Genomic DNA, 12,748 nt, shown 5'->3' on the forward strand with positions numbered 1-12,748 from the left:
TTAAAAAAAAAAAAAAAAAAACATCCTGTGTTTTCCACGTGTCCGGCAGGGGGCAGCAGATGCTTCATGACGGTGGTGCAGTGCAACAGTCAGATTCTTCCGTGTTGCTTCTTCGTGTCTGTAAACATGAGGATTCAAGAGTTTAACACCGTCCCCTGACTTCATGAACACCCTTGTAAACACGTGGAAACGCTTGTAGAGCTACAATCTTTCGTTCTAGAGCATTATTTTTCTAATTTCCGCGTGAGTCATGCTTCTTCTCCGGACTGCGGTTCTCGGCTGCCGGGCTCCGCGCTGCGGTCCTGTCGGCTGGAGAAGCGCCGCCTCGTACGTGCAGGGCCAGAGCCCCGAACCCCGCATCCGAGAGTACTTTTACTACGTGGACCATCAAGGACAGGTACGTTTGGCTAAAACGAGCGCGAGCGCCTTCGTGTGAGCCGTGATGCTGACTGTTGCTCTATTTGCAGCTCTTCCTCGATGACACTAAAATTAAAAACTTTGTCACCTGTTTTAAAGGTAAGAACTTCATTTTCCATATTTGCATCATAAGTTTTGTGCCTGCATTTTCTTTTCTTTTCTCGTTCAAGTTTGTTTTTTCCTATTGGCTGACGGGCGATCAGTTATAGCCGGTTAGGTTTCTGATTGGCTAAAGTTTTAATGTCCCACCTCTTTTCTAGTCCTCCCCTATTTTCTGTCCCCCTACTTTTTGTTCCGCTGCATAGTAAAATTCTCTTTTCTTGACTGCTTGGCTCAAATTTTGTTGCAAAACATAAAGTAACTTGTTGCAAAAATAACAACTTTCAGACAAAACCAGAAATTTATTTATTACTGTAACAGGTAAATACTTAAGTACCTAATTGATTTCTTGAGGAGGACAACAACAAATAAAAATTGGAATCTGCAGGAATAAAATTATTTAAAAATGACAAATAAAAAAACTGAGCATGTTGTTATAGAGAAAGAATTTGTTTTAAAAAAGGGTAGAGCGTATCTGCATGTTTACATACTTCTGTTTCAGGTCCATTGGGGTGTAAGAGAGGTCATCAGCATCATGGCACCACCCACCAAATTTGAATGCCATCTAAGAAATCTAGATTAAAATGTTTTTTTTTTTTTTTAAATTTAGAAATCAGAACAGAAAATAAAATTAAAAATAAAAAAACTAGGTACAGTGAGGCAAAAAAGTATTTCAGTCTCTAATTCTGCATATTTTTTTCACTTAAAAAGATGAGTTTGGTCTTTAATGTTCACTAAAGGCTTATTTCAACTGTGAGAGACAGAATGTAACAAATTAATATGATTGAGCAGAAATGTTTTATTTGGGCTAAAACTTAAGTTCACTTCAGTACTTTGTTATGTGACCCTGTTTATCAATGACAGGTCAAACATCTCCTGTAGGTCTTCCCCAGGTTTGGACACACTTTAGCTGCTATTTTGGTCCATTCTTCCTTACAGATCCTCTCAAGAGCTGTGATGTTTTATGGATGTTGCTAGGTATTACAGAGTTTCAAACCCTGCTACGGATTTGGATTTAAGTCTTGAGACTCGCTAAGCCACTCCAGAACCTTGAAATGCTTTTTTATGTAGCAACTTCCTTGTTGTGCATGCGTTGTGTTTGGGATCATTGTCATGCTGGAAGATTTGACCACGTCTTCATCTTTTTATCTATGACTGATAAAATGAGGTTTTTGCCTGAAATTTCCTAATACATGATCTCATTCATCCTTTGCTTTGTTTGGATCAGTTTCTTGTCCTCTGGCTTTGCTGAAAAGCCGCCCCATGATGCTTCTACCCTCATGCATCACGGTGGATGTGGTGTTCTTGGTATGAAACTCAGTATTCTTCCCCTCTAAACAGTGACTTGCGTTTATATCAAAGAGTTCAATTTTGGTCTTAACTGATCACGTGACCTTCTCCCAGTCCTCGTTTGGATCATCCAGATGGTCTCTAGATAACTTTGGACCGGTCTGGATATGAGCTTTCTTAATCAGGGGAACCTTTGAAGTTCTGCAGGATTTGAATCCATGACAAGGTCCTGTGTTTAAGGTCATTGACCAGTTTCCCCATGTAGTCTGTGCAGTTTCTTCATTATTGGTAAAATCATTTGTTCTCCACCAGCTAAGATCTTGCATGGATCTCCAAGTGGAGGAACATTGTTAGTGATCTCATATTTCTCCAATTGTTTCTCCAATAGGTGATCTCTCCTCATCAAGTTATCTTATGTAGATTGTTTCATTCCAGTCTTATTCAGGTGAACGCTCTTGTCCCTGGTGTCCTTTGACAGCTCTTTAGTCATGGTGGAAAGGTTTTAGGAAGTGGACAGATGTCTTTTAGATTGATAAGCAGTTCAAACAGGTGATATTAACACAGGTAACAAGTGGAGGATAGAAGTTACAGGTCTACGGGATAGAAATCTTGCTAAATACTTATTTCCTGCACAATTATACAACTAAATGTCTTAATTTTACAATTGAATTTGCTGAATTATTTTGTGTGTATTGTTGATCCCAAACAAACACTATGTGGATGGGTTTTTTTTTTTGTTGCCATTTTTTGACTTTATAAATCTGCTATGCAGATTTGTACCATTAAAAACTAACCCAAAAAAATCAACTTAGACAGAAATTCAACTTCAGTGCAAACTAAAACTGATGTTTTCTTGCTAAAAGTAATACCAATGGATCATAGCACATCCTAAATGACTGATACCCCTTAAAACTGCTATAATCTCCCAGATTAGGATGAGTTCAGAGTGCAGATGGGTGTTGTTTACTCACATCCTCATCAGATGTCTCTTCATCACTTGTGACCTCCTGCTGCTCTCCTGTTAAAAGTCTTCACTTCCCTCCTGCTGTCACAGCCTCCGTGTCTCTTATTGTTCCAGATAAACAGTTCCTGCTCTTCTTCTTCAGCCGGCTGAGGTCAAACCAGAGCGGGCGTTACGAGAAGGACTTCCCCTTCCTGTCTCTGTGCGGCAGGGAGAGGAACTTCCTGCGCTGCGACGACCGGCCCGTGGTTTTCACCCACCTGCTGCAGAGCTCCGGAGACCCGCGGGGACTTGGAGGAGATCAGGAGCTGCTGTCCTTCTGCGGCGGAGCGGAGAAGCTTGCCGTACCGTTCCGCCCGGAGGCGCTGTACATGCATCCCGCCAGCGGGCGGGTGTATCACCCCTGCCCGGAGCGGACGGGGGGAGTCGGGCTGGTCAGGTCCGCTTTAGCCATCGAACTCAGCCCGTTCTTTGTTTACCCGCCAGAGAGCAGCCAATCCGGACAGCCGACACACTTTTTGTGGGGAGAAGAGAAGCACACGCTGACCAATGAGCTTTCAGGTTTTTTTCCTATGACAGACGAGGGCAGCGAGGAGCGGCATCTAGAATGATATCATTTCATGAACGAAAAAGACAGTTTAGTCATCAGCTTCCATCACAGAACAACTGATCCTAAAATCCAATTGGGGATCCTTGACTCCTCACCAGACAAACTTAATTTTACTAAAAAAGAATGATGGACATCATAGGGGAACTTCTACTGAAACACAAGTTCTTCAAATCTAAAATATAAATGGTTTATGGATATTTATTAAAAAGTAAAATAAAATCCCAGAGGTCTCTTTTAATGTGGAAAAAATCTCAGAAATATTTGTTTTCTGTTTGTTTTGGTCAAAGTCATGACAGAAATCTAACATTTCTGTTAGTGTGCAGATCAAGACTGCACAATTATCCCAGCAGCTATAGCTGCATTTCCATTACACATATGCACAAGACCTTATTAAAATTCAAGAAATGTTGACAAAACAATTTATTACTTGCATTGTTTCCATTAAATCCTTTTTATTTGAATAAATGTGAACAATTCTTTGTTTTACAGCAGATTCGTTCAAATTTCTGTCACGGCACTAGTGCTCGTCGTCATCTATCAAAGGAGATGTCGGTGTTTTATTCAGGCCATGGAGTGTAAAGTTATGCAGGAGCGGCTACGGATGAAGCGATTTGAGTAACTGTGGTTGGGGATTTTTACACAGGAGCTGTGGATCCAACAATTCCAACAAGACACGCTCAACTTTTGATGAGCTGTGGGACCTCTGGTGGCCCCCCCTCTGCAGCACCCAATGCGCTGCACAGCTAAGCGTGGATCCAGTTGTTGGTCATGTGACCAATTAGAGAGAAAATGTTTCCATTGCAGTTTTGCAAATTATATCAATTCCGATATGCCTCGAAACCACCTCCAAGTTTGGCTGGGAGATATGGAATCTTTTTAATATCACAATATAGTGTTTTCCATATCGGGTGATAACGATATATATCACGATATTAACAAAATAACTATATTTGTCAAGTTTGAACACTGCGGCTCAAAAAAGGAATGTGTGATTCTCGGCAGGTTTAGATTTAAATATTTATTTCCTATCGTACTTTCATCATAACAGATGCACTGAAAATCATGTTTTTTTTTAAAGAACTAAGAAAAGATGTGTATATATATATATATACACACACATGCCAAAGAGGAGAAAATGCTGCAATTGGTGAGTGTCAATTCCGGACCCTTCAAATTAAAAGTCTATCGTGATAGGCTCATTCCTCTATCAAAATAAAGTTCTATTGCAATACATATTGTTACTGTTTAGTCGCTCGGCCCTACCTCCAAGCGCTAAAACTTATTTTCAATAAATGCAAGTTTTTCAAAGTTGTCATGTTTACATCAGAAAAATTTATAATTGGAAATCCAATATTCGCAATCTATAGAAATGCAGCTATTATCAGTTTCCTCCAGATGAGTAACTCGCCAAACCTAAACGCCAAAATAAGAAACACTTCTGACTTTATGTTTAAATACATAAACAGCAAAATTGTTCAATACTTTTTTATTGGAATTAAAACAATACTTAGAAATCTAAAAGGTGAAAATTCTACATTTAAAGATATGTTGTGATTTATTTCTTATGTTATTAAAAGATTATACAATTATTTAAAAAAATATATCATTTTAGATTTTCATGAAAGATCATCCGATCATCTTTTGATCTATTGTCAAAGCCATTTTCAGCCTAAACAAAAAACCTGTTGTTTCTGTAGAACGGGATTAATTAATCAGAAATTCACCTCTGAGTGGTGGGAGGACTCTTAGTGCAGAGTAACCTCTCCCTTTTCTACTTTTTTTTAATCATAATAGGTTAAAATAATTTTTATTGTTATGTTTTACTGTTCTTTTTTTGTTGAAAATTGTACCATAACTTTGCCGTAGCAACATCAAATTTATCCCATAAAATCTACAAAATTAACAAAGACTCAAAAAAGGATTCATTGGATGGACTCAATTTAATTAAGGGCAGTTTTTCCATCCAATAAATATGTGTAGTCTGAAGTCAAATTAATTGTTTATCCAATGTAATCCAAAATCAGAATTCTGAGATTAAAGTCAGAATTCTGACTTTAAATTTAGAATTCTGAGAAAAAACTCAGAATTCTGACTTTAAAGTCAGAATTTTTCATGGGGTTGCTTTTTTTTTTCAGTGGCCCTAATCCTCTTTCGTAAATAGAAGCACTTCTGCGAAATGGAAATATGTAAAAAATAAATTGAAGATAAAACTCCTCACAATACATGAAGATGCATACGACAGTTTAACTCTTCCGCTCTCTTTGGGGTCCAGTTGACTCCAACCACATATTGATATGTGATTTCTTCCATGACAAAGGTGGACAGGATTTTATGTCTGTCATGGACATTAGTGAAACTCAAAAATCAAAGATAAAAAAAAGTTCAGCGCACTGTCTTGGGGGGTCCAGATGACCCCACTTTTAATGTAAACAAACTAAGGAGAGCGGAAGGGTTACAAATCAATTTGTAATATATAAACTTTTTTTTTTTTCAAAATATAAAGCGTGGACTTTAAACTAAAACCAGCTTTACCCAAGATTTTAAGCGGATCTTGAAAAGGGGATATAAAAAAATAGTCAAAATTAACTGGCAAAAACATGATTTGTAGGATTTCAAAAGACCTCACAGCCAATTACCACAATTTAGTTTGGTAGAAAACAAGTTCTTGAGTATAACTGATGAATAATATAATAAATGTATATTATCACTGATAGCTTATGTTGCCAGGAAGCTACCAATTGATTAAACTGATTTTCTTATTTTGGTTGCTGTCATGATTTTACAGTTTTTCTCTGTAAAAATTACTGAATTTTATCTGTTTAAAAAAAAAATCTGATTTTCTATGCATGTTTTACAGATGTTATTCTTTTTTTTTAATTATTTACAGTTTTCTTGGAAAGTACACATCTATGAGCAAGCGCAGTGTGAAAACAAGCATATTTTAAGTGTGAAATTGATTTTTTTTAAAAAAACAAAACCCGTTTTTAGTATAAAACTTCATTGTAGAGCATGTTTTTGTGGAGGGCTCAGATTCCCTTCAGCTTGTGTTCAGTAGGGGGTGTGGGGGTGTCGGTAGCCAGCAGGCGGCTGCAGCCTCTGGCCGCTCGTGCGGGTTTTGCGTTTCCAGTGCAGTTCCACGTTCCAGCAGGGAGCGGGGCTTCGGGGAACAGCGAGTCCCAGACACCGTCCTCGCCTCATGGCAGCGCCGCGCGGCGACACGTGCGGGCTCCTCGAGCGCTCGGTGCGCGCGCGGGTCCCGCCGCTGCTCACCGACCTGTACCAGTTCACCATGGCCTACGCCTACTGGCGGGCCGGCCGCCACCAGGAGCCCGCCGTCTTCGAGCTGTTCTTCAGGGATAACCCGTTCGGCGGCGGCTTCTCGCTGCTCGCCGGCCTGAACGACTGCCTGCTATTCCTGCGCGGCTTTCGCTTCTCGGCAGACGGTAGGGGAGCATGCGCTTTTCGAGCAGAGAAGGTTCTGTTCAGCTTCACCTCCATTCACGCCGGTTGCGTAAATCGCACCGCGACCCCCAGAAAACCCCTGGAGCCAAACTTTGACCTTTAACTTTGAGCTTCAGTTCCAGGATCTGGGTTAAGGTTGCAGGGGAAAAGTAGAAACAGAGCTGGATAGATTTTTTCCAGTCACACTTACAGGATGTTCTTAGTGTAATGTAATAATGTTGTGGAATCAAGGCAAACAGTGTTTTCTTTAATGACATTCACACTTTGTCACTAATAGTTGCACCCCAGCAGGGCATTAGGGGCTTTAGATGCAGATAACCAGACGAGTAAGGATCTTCTAAAACGGACAATAAGGGTTTTCATTATATTATGACTGAAATGGTTTAAATTAAGTTAACCTCATTAATAGATTTTATTTCTGACTATTCAGCAAAACACATTATTGTAGTAAAGAGATATACATGAGTGATTGTATTGGGACAATAAAAATAATATGTTTCTCAGACAAAACTTTTGATAGTTATGAGTTATAAAATTAAAAAGGAAGGTCTACTCCTGAGCGTGTATTCAGACTGGACACATTTGGTTCACTTAAAGTGAAGCAGAAGATCGTTTTCCTCGATAATCTGAAACAAATTTTCAGTCTGAACACGCAAATGGACTCTGGTCTGGGACAGGATCTGCTCTCTGACCCATCTTTTGAGGTTTGTTACCAATTAGTCTGAGGTCTGGTTATGAGTTTCCTCAGTGGAACAACTGACCCAAAACAGCCACCGTAGCTGGTCATTACAGAATGTTAACAGATTAGTGGAGTAACGATGAGATACAGCAATAGAAACGTGGTTAGTTGAATGCAGGCTCATAAAAACTTTTAATGTAATACATTTTGCTTCTCATACTGTTTTCCTGACAATCTATATGTCATAAACACTTATCAGTGTACTTAGCCGTCACCTCCTCAGTAACCGTCTTGCAGCATGCCTCCAGTCTACCAAAGTAGGAGTAAAGGTGTTGTACCTGACGCTGATACGGACATTAGTGAACTATCTTGACAAGAATTGCAGCGCTAGAACTTCAAATATTCTTTTTCTCATTGCTTTGCTCCGCCCTTGTAATTCCTGGCCAATGACTGAAGAGACATTTAGTCATGTGATTTTGTTTAAATGGTAAATGGCGTATACTTGTATAGCGCTTTCTACCCTCCTTCGAGGGCCCAGAGCGCTTCACAGTCACAGACCCATTCACCCATCCACGCACACATTCACACACTGGTGGTGGCTCCGCTGCCGAACACTGGCGCTAACCTCCCACCAGAGGCAATTCGCAGTTCAGTGTCTTGCCCAAGGACACTTCAACACATGGGCAGGCAAGGCGGTAGTCGAACCTGCTCACTTCCGATCAGGAGTCAATCGCCCTACCACTGCGCGGGCAAACTTTGGTTTGAAACAGAAATCTCTGGTTGACGGGAGTCTGAATACAAACCAAACGAAGGGTTCAGGACTCGAGCCAGAACAAATTAAGTGGGCTTGGTGCGGACCAGCAGACTTCTTCTGTCTAAATCATTGACTGAACAAAACAAGTGTTGAGGTCTCTCATAGGAAATACATTACTTCCAGCCCATAAGACATCAGGCCAGAGCCGTCGTCACTTCCTGATACGTCCACTGCTGTATTGCAAACATCTGATACCCGTCGGCAGCGTTTAGTCCGAGTCGGTCTGAGTCACATTTTTAGAGGAACTACTGTCACTAATCATGAGTGAGCTTGTTCTGGCTTGTTTGAAGTCCACACTGGAGTAAGATTTGTTGCATATCTCTGCACACAGATGTGGAGTTCCTGCGCTCCGTCCTGCCCCCGACCACCGACCCCGGCTTCTTCCAGTTCTTAAGGGACCTCGACTGCTCCGGGGTGACGCTACGTTCTGTCCCTGAGGGCACCGTAGTTTTCGCGAGGGTGAGCCTAAGGACCCACTTATTTGTTGGGGTGCGAAGGGGTCAGACGGAGTAACCATCCATCTCGTCTACAGGTTCCTCTGATGGAGGTGGAGGGACCGCTGGCTGTGGTTCAGCTGCTAGAGACCAGTCTGCTGTGTCTGATGAACTACGCCAGGTTAAAGCTAATTTCTTTAAGACCCAATCGTGTTCTTTGAGTTTTTTTTAACATGTTCTTGTAGCATTTTGTTTTATGTTGGAGGACAGGTATAAAGAAAATTAAGATTACAGTAATTTTGTATTTCTGATTATTTTGTTCAAATTGTTGTGAATTAAACGCAGACGAAAAATGCAGCTGGAAAAATATTGTAGTTGTGATGTCACAAATACAGTGGGCGAGTCACAAGCTTCCTGCTCCGCTCCATTCTGATGCATCCACTCTCAGATAAACAGATATACTATTGCGCCTCTTAAGTATTATGATACAGTTTATGAAAGTTGGAGTCTGATTCATGCTTTTGCTTTTCCATCACACTGCAGTTATAGATGTATAAAATATGTTTATTTTTGCTTCATGCGTGCATCCAAATCAAAGCTTGTAGCCTCATGTCCTCATTGGTTGTCAGCCTGGTGTGCAGCAACGCCGCTCGCTTCCGTCTGGCAGCGGGATCAGGAAGGCAGCTGCTGGAAATGGGCCTCCGCCGGGCGCAGGGACCAGACGGAGGACTCACCGCCTCCAGATACTCGCACATCGGAGGTAAACCTCGTGTGGTCAGTCGATCTCTGTCCGTCCAGATGTGTGTTTTTTTCATACTAAGATCTCTTCAGGGTTTGATCTCACCAGCAATGTGCAGGCGGGTTTCCTGTTTGGGATTCCTGTTGCAGGGACCATGGCGCACTCGTACGTCACCTCTTTCACCTCGCTGGAGGAGGTGTGTCCACAGGTGAGTCGCATCTCTGCCGGACTCAACAGCTTTGTTGGAGAGTAGAGACAGACGAAGACAGTTTTTTCCTTTTTTTTTTTTTTTGTAAAAGTTCAAACTGAGATGCTTCATTTTGAGTCAAACTGTCTTTTGAAAAAGTTCAATACTTGAAATTATTTTTTCACTATAGCTCCGCATCAATTTTGGATTGTATAAAAATATAGCCTATATTTTTTAAGATATATCATCAAACTTTCAAAATAAAACGCAAGACATGTAAACCTAATCATACTCCTTTAAAACATTGATTAAAATCATGTAAATATTTTTTTAATCCTTCTATTTTTTTAACATTGATTTATTTGCAAACATTTAAAGATGTTATTTATGTACTGTTTGCTTAAGTAGCTTCAGTTATCAGTCTAAGCCTGTTTCTCTTCAAGAAACAGAAAATGGATGTCTCTTTTCCCTCATATTAACCCATTAAACTGCTTTTAAGCTTAATTCAGACCTCTTTAAATTATTTTAAAAATCTGCATTATAAATGTCCACATTATTTGTCTTTACTACACTTGTTGAAATAAAAAAAAGTCTTGATAATCAGCTTATCCTTTTCTGATCCCTCAAGCTCTGAGAAGTATGTTTGCATACCACCTTAAAATAACTTAGTTTGTGAATTAGTTTTGATTAAAAAGCATTCATCTGTATTGAGATTGATCTGTAATAACACTTATTTAAATCTAGAGTGGATTGTTTTGTTGTAGGTGGAGCTGATGTAGCATGCTAAGTCCGATGTGAATATGTTTGTTGGAACTTTTGAACAAAATGTGCCGAGTCATGCTGACAGTTCAAGTAGTTAGCATGTTGTGCCTGTCCTTTGACTTCTATAGTTTCAAAAATAAAATCAGCTTGTTTCATGCAGCAATGCTGAAGTGTAGCTGAAGCTGATGAAGGTCCTTAGCTATTAAAAAACATTCAAACAAAGCAAAAACATGTTAAATGATGCGTTCAAATGTGGCTCGTCCATTTGGGTTGTGGTTATCTTAGTGCACCTGCCGATGCCTTTGTGTCATCAACACCTCTTGTCTCCTTTCAGACGCTGGTTGCGGCTAAAGGCGACTTAGCTCCCGTGGACGTCATTTCTCTAACTAAAGGCTACCTCAGACGGGTGTGTGAGCTCTTGGGGGCGGAGCCTGGGAGGATTCGTGAGGGCGAGCTGGCAGCCTTCTTGTCTTACGCCATTGCGTACCCCTGTAACTTCCTACCTGTGATTGACAGCTACAGTGTCAGCTGGTAACTCGTCACTCTGCATCACATCCTCTAAAAACAGAATTTAGATTTTTGGGTATTTTTTTAATGATTTGAGGACTTCTTTGGACGTTGACAGTGCCACTTATTGCTGGTTTGAAAAAGATCATTTTCCAATGTTTTCCGAAAGGTGGATGAGTTGTGTTTTCGCTTTGTGTGACCTCAGCAGCGGCCTGCTGAACTTCTGTGCCGTGGCCCTGTCTCTGTGTGAACTGGGCTACAAACCCCTGGGAGTTCGTCTGGACAGTGGCGACCTCTGCAGGCAGTCCCTTGAAGTGCGCCGTGTCCTCCGGCTCTGCAGCCAACAGTGAGTGTGCTGTGGAGCACAACCGGATCGTCGTCTGTTTGATCTGACTCCTCCTCCTTCTCTGCAGCTTCTCCATCACCGACTTTGATTCTTTGATCATCGTGGGGACCAACAACATATCTGAGAAAAGCATCGCAGAACTCAACAGCAAAGTAAAGAAAGTGAAGTCCTTCGCAGATGCAGTCGTTCTTTGTTCCTGAGTGTTTTCGTTTCAGGAGAATGAGATCAGCGTGGTTGGGGTGGGGACACACCTGGTCACCTGCACTGAGCAGCCCTCGCTCGGCTGCGTCTATAAGGTAAACCTTCTGAACACTAGAGTGCATTCTCTGTAATCACTCTCTGTTGAGATGAAGTTTCTGTGGATTTTGTGCTCCAGCTGGTGGAGGTGGGAGGACGGCCGACGATGAAGATCAGCGAGGACCCAGAGAAAAGCACCATTCCTGGAAGGAAAGCCGTTTACCGGCTGATAGATCCTGAGGGTAAATGCTTCTGCTGTAGCCATCAATCAAATTAACTTTTCTCATTCTCAGTACTAATTATAAATGCAAAAATAAGATCAAGATTAAGTTTTTAACCGAAAATCACACATGTTGAAGGTAGGAATGCTGTCCAAACCTGACTGTTCCAATATGACTAGGGCTGTGCGATATGGCCAAAAAATAAAATCTCTGATTTTTTTCATTCTGAATTCGATTTTAATCAATGGTATGAACACATTATTAGAGTAATCTAACTGTAAACTCAAACTATAACGTGCTGAGACAGCAAGGCTTTACTAAAAGAGAGCAAAGTGACAGAAAACATAATTTTTTCTCTAAATGTCTCTGTGTTGAAAAACTAGTTTTTATTCCCTCTGTCTCTGCCTCGCAGAAAAAGCTCCTCTTTGCTAGTTGCCGCTTTCACATCTGTGGTTTGCAAAAGATGGGCAATGTAAACTTACTCAGAACATGGACGCTTTTACAACACATGGACGCTTTAAGCTTTTGTGGACTTGGTGACCCTTTTTTGACCTTAAGTGAGCTAGATTGTTTTATTTATTGCAATTTATTTTTTTACCCAGTCGCCTAACATTTAGTCTTCATCATTCTTCATACTGGCGGATTGTTGTGCAGTACATTTCACTGCATATCATACCATGTATGGGACAAATAAAATTAGAATTTAAAGAAGACCAACCTTTCGTTTTTGTATTAAAACCAAGAGCATCCTCTTATTGACAAATGACCATATTTTTCAGAATATAAGTTGCATTTTTATTTTTTTTTTGCTATATAGTTTTGTGTGACTTATACTGAGGTGTGACATTTATTTTATTTATTTATTTGTTTTCAAATAGCAGAATGCTCTAAACCAGGGGTCTCAAACTCAATTCAGCCGGGGGCCGCTGGAGGCGGAGTCTAGGTGAGGCAGGGCGCATCAGGATTTCCACAAGAAAAGCACT

At 40.8% G+C, this 12,748-nt stretch overlaps 2 protein-coding genes across 4 annotated transcripts in view; both read left to right on the forward strand.

Annotated features, from left to right (window-relative positions):
• lg4h8orf82 (linkage group 4 C8orf82 homolog) overlaps positions 1 to 3,796 on the forward strand; it is a 6,655-nt gene extending 2,859 nt beyond the window's left edge. The window contains exons 2-4 of one of the 2 annotated variants that reach the window (XM_024278151.2): positions 50 to 397; positions 468 to 516; positions 2,885 to 3,796. In XM_024278151.2, coding sequence (XP_024133919.1) covers positions 251 to 397; positions 468 to 516; positions 2,885 to 3,378 — 690 coding nt within the window. In that variant the 5' untranslated portion in view covers positions 50 to 250 and the 3' untranslated portion in view covers positions 3,379 to 3,796. Of the gene's footprint in view, positions 1 to 8; positions 398 to 467; positions 517 to 2,884 lie in introns of those variants that run through there. The other variant, XM_036211607.1, reaches the window with a different exon arrangement.
• A 2,613-nt stretch (positions 3,797 to 6,409) lies between these two features.
• The window catches only part of naprt (nicotinate phosphoribosyltransferase), an 8,179-nt gene continuing 1,840 nt past the window's right edge, over positions 6,410 to 12,748 (forward strand). The window contains exons 1-10 of one of the 2 annotated variants that reach the window (XM_024278616.2): positions 6,410 to 6,820; positions 8,664 to 8,791; positions 8,865 to 8,947; positions 9,396 to 9,526; positions 9,598 to 9,713; positions 10,789 to 10,985; positions 11,170 to 11,307; positions 11,375 to 11,459; positions 11,523 to 11,603; positions 11,684 to 11,786. In XM_024278616.2, the coding sequence (XP_024134384.1) occupies positions 6,574 to 6,820; positions 8,664 to 8,791; positions 8,865 to 8,947; positions 9,396 to 9,526; positions 9,598 to 9,713; positions 10,789 to 10,985; positions 11,170 to 11,307; positions 11,375 to 11,459; positions 11,523 to 11,603; positions 11,684 to 11,786 (1,309 nt within the window). In that variant the 5' untranslated portion in view covers positions 6,410 to 6,573. Of the gene's footprint in view, positions 6,821 to 8,663; positions 8,792 to 8,864; positions 8,948 to 9,395; positions 9,527 to 9,597; positions 9,714 to 10,788; positions 10,986 to 11,166; positions 11,308 to 11,374; positions 11,460 to 11,522; positions 11,604 to 11,683; positions 11,787 to 12,748 lie in introns of both variants that reach the window. The other variant, XM_024278615.2, reaches the window with a different exon arrangement.

Source organism: Oryzias melastigma, linkage group LG4 (genome assembly GCF_002922805.2).
Source record: "Oryzias melastigma strain HK-1 linkage group LG4, ASM292280v2, whole genome shotgun sequence".
Classification (NCBI taxonomy): Eukaryota; Metazoa; Chordata; class Actinopteri; order Beloniformes; family Adrianichthyidae; genus Oryzias; species Oryzias melastigma.